Source organism: Galeopterus variegatus, unplaced genomic scaffold, assembly GCF_000696425.1.
Source record: "Galeopterus variegatus unplaced genomic scaffold, G_variegatus-3.0.2 Scaffold106, whole genome shotgun sequence".
Lineage (NCBI taxonomy): Eukaryota > Metazoa > Chordata > Mammalia > Dermoptera > Cynocephalidae > Galeopterus > Galeopterus variegatus.
The window spans coordinates 555,764-568,038 of NW_007726217.1; the positions used below are offsets into that span (position 1 = coordinate 555,764).

Sequence of the window (12,275 nt, forward strand, 5' to 3'; positions counted from 1 at the left end):
GAAAGCCATCTCTGCACTATATTCAGTTTTTTGAGGAACCTCAATTCAGTTTTCCATAATGGCTGTACTAATCCACATTCCCACCAACAGTGGACAGGGCTTCCCTTTTGTTCACATCTTTGCTCTTAATAACAATGCTTCAATAAATATTTTATTTGCATATATTATGAACTGGTACTTATATTTCTAGGTTAAAGCATTTATGTATTTTTTTCAATATTAAGATATTTTCAGATTACTTTCTAAAATGGTTGTAATGATTTACAATGTTACCAGCAGTGTGTGTATAAGTACCAATTTCTTAAATCCTCTTTAACACTCCTTTTCAAAATTTTTATAGTTCTACAGGTTAAAAAAAAAGTTATCTTGTGTCTTCAATTTGCATTTTGGGGGCTGTCTGGTTAGCTACTCATAACTCACTCCTGCTGACAACTCCAAGGTCGAGGGTTCAGATCCCCATGTCAGCCAGCCACAAAAAAAAAAAAAAAAAAAAATTGCATTTTTCCAATTTTTGTGAAGTGGAATATCTTTTTTATGTTGTTAGTCATTTGGATTTTTCCTTTCTATCTATAGGATCTCTTTTATCTTGGGGATATTAACTCTAATATAAGTGAAATAAATTTTTCTAGTCTTATTTTTGGCCTTTCAGTTTTTATGTTATATTTTACTATTTAAAAGTTTTCCTTTTTATGTAGTCCAATATAGGTATATTTTCTTCTATATAAGCGCACTTCAAAGAGTTCATTAAAATGTTTGTATTATCTTTTTTTTTTTCTTTTCTTTTCTTCAGGCCCACCCAGGATATGTATTCTCTTTGTCTCTTTTTTTTTTAATTAAAAATTTTTTCTTTTTCATTGTATATGTTTATGGGGTACAGTTTGTTGTTTCAGTACGTGCATCCTTACAGTGTATAACGATCCAGTCAGAATAGTAAGCATATCTATCACCTAAACATTTATCATTTCTTTGTGACTATAACATTGAAGATCCTCTTCTCTGGCTATCTTGAAATATACAACACAGGCTATTGTCACCCTGCAGCACCAGAACTTATTCTTCTTATCTATCTGTAGTTTTGTACCAGGCTACCAACCTTGCCCCACCCCCCCAACCCTCCCTTTCTCTACCTCTGGTAACCACTGTTCTGCTCTCTTTTTCTCTTTTTTATTCTCTCTCTTTTTGGGGGGCGGCGGGGGTGGCGGCTGGCTAATATGCTGGTCCAGAGGGTTTTTTTTCTTTTTCTTTTTCTTAAAAAATATGGAACACTTCATGAATTTTCATGTCATTCTTGCTCAGGAGCCATACTAATCTCTGTATTGTTCCAATTTTAGCATGTGTGCTCCCAAGGCAAGCACTGTATTTATCTTCGAATTGTACTTTTCCACGAACTTTTTGAAATACCCTAGTTCCCGGGTTTTCTATATTACTCAGTATGTAACTATTTGAATACTTAAATTTAAATTCTAATACATTTCTAAAATACTTGGTTTTTTAGATTGCATCTTTAATACATCTGAAATCATTTCTGCACATGATGCAAGGATATTTCTGATGAAAAATATTTCTGATGGATAGTCAGTTATGCAGGCAGCATTCATTTCCCCACAGAATTGAAATGGCTTCTTTTTTATAAGTTCCCATTACATTTTTATTCAATTTCTAGGCTCTAAAAGATATTTTTTAAACTAAGAAATGAGAGGATTTTTATAGTTTCTTTCTACAAAAATTTATTGAATACCTACTATGTACTATGCATGCATTTTGTTAAGGTAGAATTTTGAACATGCCTCTGTTCTTCAAGTTTGTAATATATTACAAATTTTAAAAAATTTTTATCAATGCAGATGTCAAATAAGGTATTTTCTGGTGGTTATTAATATTCTAATGGCTTGGATATATTCAAAACATACATGGTCATTGCAATGATTTCAGTCAAAAACGTTGGAGTACTTTACATGTCAGATACTCTGCTACATTTTATAAATGTACTGTAATTTGTGGGAAATTTTAAGCCTTTGAAAGTTTTTTTCTGTATTTATTCCATTTATTGTTTATGTTAGTAAGTGACTTTATATGATAGTACTATTAAAAAGAGGTTGTAAGTTCACAAATAATTGTTGAATGATTATAAGCAGTAAATATTATGAACCTTTTATCAATTTTGACAAAAAATAAACTTTCCTTTACCGTAAGGAATTTTTAAAGATTACTTATGTCGACATTTCAAACTTGTTTCCTTTTATTTTTTCTGATTATAAAAATAATTATGCTAATTGTAAGAAATTTTGAAAATACAGAAAAGTGTAAAGAAAGAAACTGAACTCAACTGTGGTATCAGTAGCTCGGTCACCACTGTTAACATTACGTGGGGAAGGGGACAATGCAGGAAAGCTGTTTAAACAATAGCAGCAACAAAATCATTTCTTACTATGTTTCTATAACCTTTCTTTTTACTTAATGATATATCATAATCAACTTTCTATCATGATTTATAATACACTGATAATGTCATTTATTTTATCCATCACCTCTTAAGATTTTTTTCTTTGATAAACAATGCTTTGTTGAATATTTTTGTACACGTGTCTATACACTATTTCCTGAGAATAGCTAAGAATATATTCTCTTTTCATTTGTTCATTTTTTTTCTTGGGTTTACTTTTTTAAATTTTGCATTTTTTTTTTTTCTTACAAACTCCTGTGTCAAGGACTGACTCTCAATAGATTGCAGTGAAGGAGCTGCTCTGCTATGAATGAAACCCTGATCCAGAAGCAGGTGGTCTCTGAATGGATTAGCACCAAGTTCCCCGTGAACATTAGGCTGTATTCTTGAAAGTGGAATTTCTGGGGCAAAGACAGAAACTTTTTGTTTTAGTTTTTTGCTACATATTGCCGAGTTGCTCTGTATAAAAATTAAGACAATTAATATTCCCATTAGCAGCCTGTTTTGTGTCTTTTTTTACCTCTTCACCCAAAATGAGAGTGCTTTCTTAGTTCATATTACCATACTTAACCAAGAATTAACTTATAAATTAATCTCTAAATCAATAAAACAATACAACAATAATAGTAGAAAAAGTGGGAGAAGATACAAACAGGCAAGTAACAGAAGAAAGACAAAGGATTGCTAATAGACAAAATGTACCAGTAACCCCTAATGATCATTTACTTTATATGCCAAGCATTAATGTAAGCTCATTACATAAATTAACTTATTTAATTGTTAAAGCGACCCTATGAAGTACAGGAATGATTATCCCATTTTTTGCTGTGAGTCTGAGGCATGTAGAGATTAAATAACTTGTTTTAGTGTCAGAGGTAGTAACTGGCAGGGCCAAGATGTGAACCCAGGCAGTCCAATTTCAGGGTCTGTGATAGTGATCACTATGTTGTACTGCCTCTCACGTATTAAAAGATGCTCAACTGTAATCAGGGAAAATTTTCACCTGTTAGATTAGATGGGTTAAAAATTTGAAAGATTGAGAAGTTTGATAATACCGAGTATTAGTGAAAATATAGGTACACCATTGGAGGCCTTTTCAGAGGGCAAGTTGACAGTGGCTATTAAAACTATAAATGCAGATAGATTTTTCAAGCTAGCAAATCCATTGATTAGTACATGTCCCCAGAGAAATACACACATGTATGTAGACAGACATATACTGGTATTTCCATTATAACACTGTTTTTAATAGCAAAAAATTGGAAACCACCCAAGTGTTAATCAAGAGTAACAGTTCAATATATGTAGATACAGTGGAATACTATACAATGATTAAAAAAGAAATAACATGCTTTTATATGTACTGACATGGAAAATTCTTAGAGGCATACATTTTGAAAAGTAACTTGCAGAACTATATGTATAGTGTTTCTATTTGTTTATATTACAGGAAAATATACATAACATAAAATTTATCATTTTCAAGTGTACAATTTAGTGGGATTAAGTACATTCATGATGTACAATCATCAACACGATCTAGTTCCATGACGTCTTTATCACCCCTGTTGGAAACTCCATACCCATTCAGCAGCCACTTCTCATTGCTCCCTTCATCCATTCCCTGGTAACTATAGATCTGCTTTCTGTCTCTGTGGATAGCCTATTCTTGATGTTTCATATCAATGGATTTATATACTATGTGGCCTTTTGTATCTGGCTTCTTAGCGTAATGCTTTTGAAGTTTATCCCTGTTGTAGCATGTATTGGTACTTCATTCCTTTTTATACCTGAATAATATTCTATCACATGGATATACTACATTTTGTTTGTTCATTCATCCATTGATGAACATTTGAGTCGTTTCCACTTTTTGGTGGCTGTAAATAGTGCTGCTGTGAACATTCATGTACAAGTTTTTGTTTGAGCACCTGTTTTCAGTTCTTTTGCATATATTACTAGGAGTGGAATTGCAGCATCTTATGGTAATTGTGGTTAACTTGTTGAGGAACCACCAAACTGGTTTCCACAGTGGCTGCACCATTTTACATTCCCAGAAGCAGTGTATGAAGATTCCAATATTTCATTTTTTCTAGCATTTGTTAGTTTCCATTTTTTAAAAAATTACTGTCCTTGTGGGTATGAAGTGTTATCTCACTGAGTTTCTTATTTACATATCGCTAATGACATTGGGCATTGTTTCATGTACTTGTTGGCCATTGGTATGTCTTTGGAGAAATCTCTAAGTCCTTTGCCCATTTTTTAACTGGATTGTCTTTTTTGTTGTTGAGTTGTAGGAATTTTTTGTATATTCTGTATATTAAACTCATCAGACATGTAATTAGCAAATGTTTTTTTCCCATTCTCTGGGTTTTCTTTTTCTTTTCTTTTTTTTTTTTTTTTTTTTTTTTTCCTTTTTGTCTTTTTTCGTGACCGGCAACAGATCACAACCCTCAGTGTCGCACCAGTACCGGACCAGGACCGGCAACGGGATTGCAACCCTCAGTGTTACGCCCGCACCTCACTCAGCCAGTGAGCGGCCAGTCTGTATGTGAGATCCGAACCCTCAGCGGGAGCGCCGCCACACTCCCAAGCAGCGCACTGTAGCAGTGCGCCACCGGGCTGGCCCTCTTTTCTTTTTTTTAAGAGTAGAGGTTCTACATTTATTTTACAATTCCAAACGTGATAGAACAATAGAACACAGACATCAAGACCACTTATAATTCAGAATGGGGTCTATACCTTACATATTGTTTTGTCTGTGCAGAGGTAAACATAATGTATACATATGCAACCACTTTATTAGAATGGGATCTTAACGTACTGTTTAAAAGTTACTGATGTTTGACATCTTTCCATATCCATATAAAAACATCTATTTTAAAAAATTTTTTATTGAATCATAATTGAGTATACATATTTTTGAGGTTCAACATTGATATATGTTGATCACACAATATTACTAGCATATATATTGTTACAAATCGTACTTATTTTTTATGCCCCTTGTCTAGTCTCTCACTATCCCCCTCTCCCTCCCCCGTCTGATAACCCTAGATTTCTTCTCTCCTTCTGAAAGAGTAATGGTTACTCTGTTGATTTGTTGCCTAGATAATCTGTCCAATGCTGAGAGGTCTGTTCAGGTCCTCCAATATTATCATAGAGCAGAAGCTTCTTCTGTCACTCTGGAATGGGCTTTGTGGAGAGAGACGTCTTCTTCTTTTCTTTGGTCTCTGCTGGTGACTCTCCTTGTGTCAATGCACTCCAGGGGCTGGCAGACCATCTGCTTGGTGGTTGTGGCTTCTAGCCACTTTTGTGGCAGCAGTGGTTATTGTGGTGGCTGTGGTGGGCCACCCACATGGAGGTGATGTTTTTGGCATGCTCCTTGGCACTAGCGGTGTGCCTGGTTGTAGGAGGGGTGTCTGGTCCCAAGCTCTATGCCTCAGGTCCCCGGGTGGGCCCCGAAGTGCTGGCAGTGTGCCTGGTTTTCTTTTCACTCTCTTCATAGTGTATTTTGAATCATAAAAATTTTTAATTTTTATGAAGTTTATTTGCTTTTTCTTTTTTCCTTTCCTTTTTTTTTTTTTTTTTTTTGTTTTGATGTCATATCTAGGAATCCATTGCCAAATTCAAGGTCATGAAGATTTACTTCTAAGATTTCTTCTGAGAGTTTTATGGTTTTAGCCCTTATATTTAGGTCAGGTATCTATTTTGATTTAAAATAAGGTCTACCTTTATTCTTTTGTATGTGGATATCCAGTTCTCCCAGCACCATTTGTAGAAGATTTTGTTCTTTACACACTGAACGGTCTTGATACTCTTGTAGAAAATTATTTGACCAAAGGTGTATTGGTTTTTGTGGACCTTTAATTCTAATATGTTGGTCTTATGGCAGTACACACTGTTTTGATTACTGTAGCTTTGTAGTAAGTTTTGAAATTAGAAAGTGTGATTCCCCACGTTTTTTTTGGCTATTCAGAGTCCTTTGAATTTTAGGATTGGCTTTTCCATATATGCAAAAAAAGGCCATTGGGATTTTGATAGGATTGCATTGATTGTGTAGATTGCTTTGGAGGAGATTGCTATCTTAACAATATTAAGTCTTTTGAGTCATGAGTATGGGATGTCTGTCTTTTCATTTATTTAGGTCTTCTTTAGTTCATCGGTTTTTTTTTTTTTTTTTTTGTCTTTTGTCTTTTTCCGTGTCCGGCAACGGATCGCAACCCTCAGTGTTGCCCCCGTACCGGACCAGGGACCGGCAACGGGATCGCAACCCTTGGTGTTGCTCCCGCGCCTCGCTCAGCCAGTGAGCGGGAACCGGTCTGTATGTGGGATCCGAACCCTCGGGCAGGAGCGCCGCCGCGCTTCCCAAGCGGCGCATTATCCAGTGCGCCACCGGGCCGGCCCCTCAACGGTTTTTTATTGTAATTTTAAATGTGTAAATGTTGTACCTCTTTGGTTAAACTTGTTAAATATTTTATTCTTTTGATGCTATTGTAAATGGGACTGTTTCTCCAATTTCCTGTTTAGATCGTTGCTAGTTTACAGAAATACAACTGATTTTTGTGTGTTGCCTGTATCCTGCAACTTTGCTGTATTTACTTATTAGCTCTAATAATTAATTTTTTTGTGGAGTCTTTAGGATTTACTATATATAGGATTCTGCCATCTGTCAGTAGAGATAGTTTTGCTTCTTTCTCTCCTTTTTGGATGCTTTATGTATCTTTTTCTTGCCTGATTACTCTGGCTCAGACTTCTAGTATAGGGTTGAATAGGAATGGCAAGAATAGGCATTCTTGACTCATACTTGATCTGAGATTGAAAAGATAGTTTTTTAAAAACGTGTGTTTTAGGGCTGGCCCAGTGGTGCACTGCTACAGTGCGCCACTTGGGAGCGCGGCGGCGCTCCCGCTGAGGGTTCGGATCCCACATACAGACCGGCCGCTCACTGGCTGAGCGAGGTGCGGGCGCAACACTGAGGGTTGCGATCCGTTGCCGGTCACGAAAAAAGACAAAAAAAAAAAAAAAGGAAAAACGTGTGTTTTATATATTTGCATAAACATACAAAATTCACCCCTTTATTTATAAAAAATTGTTTGAAAAGGTTAAAATATCCCTGCATATTAATATTAGTTGGCTTTGTGTGGTGGGTTTGAATATTCTTTCTTCCATTTTTTTCTGTACTTTAAAATTTTTTATAATGAAGATATAATATTTCTAAGTTGGAAATATGACTTTAGTAAAATAAGAAAAATACTGTTTACCAACAAAATGTAATCTGGCAGTAAGATTGTAATTACCTTTGAAGAGGCCTCATAACAATGTACATTGACATGGTGTATAATTTTTATTAGCCAGAATAAATTTAAACAGGAATAATTTTCTCCAAATTATACATAGGCAGAAATTGCAGGAAACCAAGATAGCCGTGGATAAATAAATGAAAAATGCCAAATCTTAAAAACACCGAAAGATCTTTAGCATGTACCTATATGCTGCCTTGTATTGTTCTATAATTGCTTATTGTATTTCTGTATTTCTGTTGATTTTTTTTTTTTTTACTTTTTTTTTGTGGGGGGGGGGGGGGTCTTTTGATTTTCTTATTGCTCAAAAAGTTTCATTAGGCCATCCAGTCAGATCAGTTGCTTAGAGTGTAGTGTTATAATACCAAAGGCAAGGGTTTGGATAACTGTACCAACCAGTCGCCAAAAAAAAGCCTAATTTTTTTATTTAGTTTTCTGACTCTCTGTTTGTGCCTTCAACACTTACACAACGATTTTCTGCTGCTCAGTAAGGAAAGCATGCCTGATCCTTTCAGGGACACATTTAGCACACATGGAGCCAGCATAGGCCCTGCTGACATTTTTTTATTTAGACCACCTCATAAGTACTTTAGGCTCATAGCATGAACCCCTTGAAGTCTCTGCCTGTGTACATGCCATGTGCAGATTTTGGTGCTTTCCCAACCTTCTTGGTGTAAAGGTAAATGATTCTATTATCAGGGGTTCGGGACAGCCTAGTTTTGTTAGAGGCTGTATTATATAGGAAAGCCTACAGTGGTACGTCAGACTTTGGACCATTCTTAGTGTTTCTAGACACTGTCCCCAGAAGAGCCCTCCTTACATTTTTAACTCCTGTGATATAATTGTTGATAGTTATAATTAACATAGTTTAATGTCCTGTAAATAGACTTGAACATTTGGAGGGGTAGGTTGTCGGGTAGAGTTGAGAGATGTGGTTAAAAGACTCCAAATAAATAGTTTTAAAATTTGGGTTTCCTCAGGTCATCTGACACTAGTTAAAACTTCTGAGAGCACATCTCCCAATATACATTATGAATCAGAAAAAAAATGACTTGGGAAATAAGCGTTGGAACCAATTTTTAGTATATCAGCTTTATGAACTGAGTAAAGGGTTCTTATTTATAATAATTATTCTGTACCATTCATGTTTTTAAAAGAAAATAAAAACTTTACCTTGCAAGATCAGTGCTGAAGATAATGTCATTTAATGTTAAAGGAACCTTTAACTTGAATCTTCGTATTTTAACACATATCCTTAAAATACTTAGAGGTTTAACTTGGTCCACAATATTGTAAAGGCAAAAAGGTAAGGGTAAACTATATTCCTTACACTAACACTTTGTTAAAGCTTTTTTTCTTTGTATCAACATGTGTATTTCCCTTTTTTTTTTCTTGTAGTACCTGTTCGAAAATGGTAGAATAGATAACATTTTTACTGAGCCCTATTCCAGATTTATGATCGAACTTACCAAACTCTTGAAAATATGGGAACCTACAATACTTCCTAATGGTAGGATGATTATTTTTTATTTTGACTATCTTCATGATATGCTTTCTTAAATTGCTTAAGTTTTGTGATCATCTTTTTATAAATTGTTCATTTTGTATTTCTGTCCTGATTTATAACATATTTGAACTTTTATGAAGAAAGTCTTTGGTTTATGTTGATTGTTTTAGTAAAACTGTAACCTTCATACAGTGCATATATAGATACTAACTGCTGAAAGTAAAAAATAACTTGAGGTTACATTTACCTTTTTAGAAACCTTTTTTGATCTCATAGTATTGGTAAAGCTGCACACTGTACCAGTAGCTGCTACATATTCTACCTGCTAACAGTGGCCTTTTTCAGTAGTTTATATGTACATTGAATTGGTTGTTAAGAGAGTTAAGTCCTCATCCTTGAATTGTCTTGGACTTGCCTTACGACATATGGTCAATAATTCACTCCTGGTCTCAGGCTCCTCAGCTATGAATGGAGATGTTGAATGTTAGGCTCAGGATCATACGTGCCCCTTTCTCTTGGGCTGCAGAGCATCTTTGTAGTATTCTGAACAATATGGTGGTTTGATGCATTTAGCTTTCAGAGAGGGGACTGGGAACATAGATTTGAAAGTCAAAAGATCGTGTTTGTGGATAATCTTCCAAGAAAAGAGTGCAGAAGCAGCAACAAAGAGGATCAAGGAGACAACATTAGAAAGGTCTACATTTAAGGGGCAAGGTGCAACTAAAGAAAGGTACATGTACTTTAATTCTTCTGCAGGACCTCTGCTTTTCAAGAAAAATTGCTGATAAGTCATCAGGAAATAATCACTGTTAATATAAATTAAAAATAAGGGGGACTGGGGTGGGAGGGAGGGAGCTATCTGCCTTCCGATGATCTTGACTAAATAGGATTGAACCCCAATTAACAGGAAGCTTAATGATCTACAACAGAAGTTGGCCACATCTGGCCTGCTCCCTGTTTTTGTAGTCCGTGAGCTAAAAAATGGTTTTTATATTTTTTAATGATTGGGAAAAATTTTTTTTTTCCTTTTTGTCTTTTTTCGTGTCCGGCAACGGATCGCAACCCTCAGTGTCGCGCCCGTACCGGACCGGGACCGGCAACGGGATCGCAGTCCTCGGTGTTGCTCCCGCACCTCGCTCAGCCAGTGAGCGGGAACCGGTCTGTATGTGGGATCCGAACCCTCGGCGGGAGCGCCACCGCACTCTCAAGCGGCGCACTGTAGCAGTGCGCCACCGGGCCGGCCCCCCCCTTTTTTTTTTTTGGAAAAAAAATTTTTTAAAGAACTAATATTTTGTGACATGAAAATTTTATGAAATTCACATTTGTCTATAAATAAATTTTACTGGTTTATAGCCACACCTGTTTGTTTTATGTGTTGTCTATGGCTCCTTACTTTCTACAACAACAAAGTTGTTCAGAGCCTGTGTGGCCCACAAAGCCAAAAACATTTATTCTTTGTCCCTTTATAGGAAAGCTTGCCAATCCCTGATCTAAAATACCTATAGTTTAAAACTATTTCAAGAGAATGCTCACGGTGTCTACTTGAGTGGAATCATCTGCCCTTTTCTTTGCAGTGCCTATTCTGCTTTTCTGCATAAGGAAGAGGGGGAAAGAGAAGAACAGTCTTTTCCCTTCATATCTTCCTGTCCTAAAATTTGAAAGATTACTTAGTTTGTTTAGCAAGAGCTCAGTAGTGTTTCTTTTCCCCACTTCTTCTGTGTAGGTTACATGTTCTCTCGCATTGAAGAAGAGCATTTGTGGGAGTGTAAACAGCTGGGCGCTTACTCACCAATTGTCCTCTTAAACACCCTTCTTTTCTTCAATACCAAATACTTTCAACTAAAGAATGTTACAGAGCACTTGAAGCTTTCCTTTGCCCATGTGATGAGACGGACCAGGACTCTGAAGTACAGTACCAAGATGACTTATCTGAGGTTCTTCCCACCTTTACAGAAGCAGGAGTCAGAACCAGGTATGTGGTGGTGTTTGTGAGACTTCTCTCTGAAGTCTCATTAGTACCAAAGTAGAGAGTTATTGCAGAGGGGTGATTATAAAATCCAGACATGGAAGAGTGTAGCTTAATTTTAACACTTGAATGTTTTTCTCTGTTTTCAAAGGTAGCTTAATGGCTTGCCCCAAAATGAGTGGAATCACTTGCTTCAATATGCTGTTATTGGCATTTAAATTAGAAATTTTGACTTAATTGGGTACAGCCTAAATAATCTGCATTTTAAAACTTCTCAAGGAATTTAAATATATGACCGAGGTTGAGAATTACTGGTTTACAGGTACCAAGTGAGTCACTTGCTAGTTAAAAGAAACCTGATTAACTTTTAATCTATTTCTAAATCTTTTTTGACCAGAGCACCTCTTTTTAGTTAACTTTGTGAAATTCTGAAGGAACTTAAAACGCTTGCCTACAGCATACTGCTTTTATATACAGTAGAATAATATCAGTAGTAACAGTTTTATTGGAAGGTTTGTGATCTTGCATTCCAAAAATAGCTTATTAAATTAGTTTGTTTTTAATGTTTAAAAAATTAATATTGGTATTATAGAACTAGAAATTAAATGTATTACTTTTGACCAGAATCATAAGTTCTAAAATTCCCAAAATCAAATTATTACTTCTAAGAGTGAAATTTTTTTTTATTTATTTTTATTTTATTTATTTATTTTATTTTATTTTATTTTTTTTGTCTTTTTGTCTTTTTTCGTGACCGGCAACGGATTGCAACCCTCAGTGTCGCGCCCGTACCGGACCGGGACCGGCCACGGGATCGCAACCCTCGGTGTTGCCCCCGCTCCTCACTCAGCCAGTGAGCGGCCGGCCCCTTCAATAAATGGTGCTGAGAAAACTGGACATCCATATGTAGAAGAATGAAATTAGACCTTTAATTCTCGACATATATATCAAAATCAACTCAAAATAGGTAATGTGAGAATTTAAAATTACTGAAACTAGGGCCGGCCCGGTGGCGCACTGGATAGTGCGCCGCTTGAGAAGCGCAGCGGCGCTCCC

The 12,275-nt window shown here is 35.9% G+C and overlaps 1 protein-coding gene across 3 annotated transcripts in view; it reads left to right on the forward strand.

Moving 5' to 3' along the window:
• Positions 1-12,275, forward strand: part of ZMYM4 (zinc finger, MYM-type 4) — a 144,831-nt gene that overhangs the window by 126,192 nt on the left and 6,364 nt on the right. For all 3 annotated transcript variants that reach the window (XM_008585292.1, XM_008585300.1, XM_008585310.1), the window contains exons 27-28: positions 9,145-9,256; positions 10,977-11,225. In XM_008585292.1, the coding sequence (XP_008583514.1) occupies positions 9,145-9,256; positions 10,977-11,225 (361 nt within the window). The remainder of the gene's footprint in view (positions 1-9,144; positions 9,257-10,976; positions 11,226-12,275) is intronic.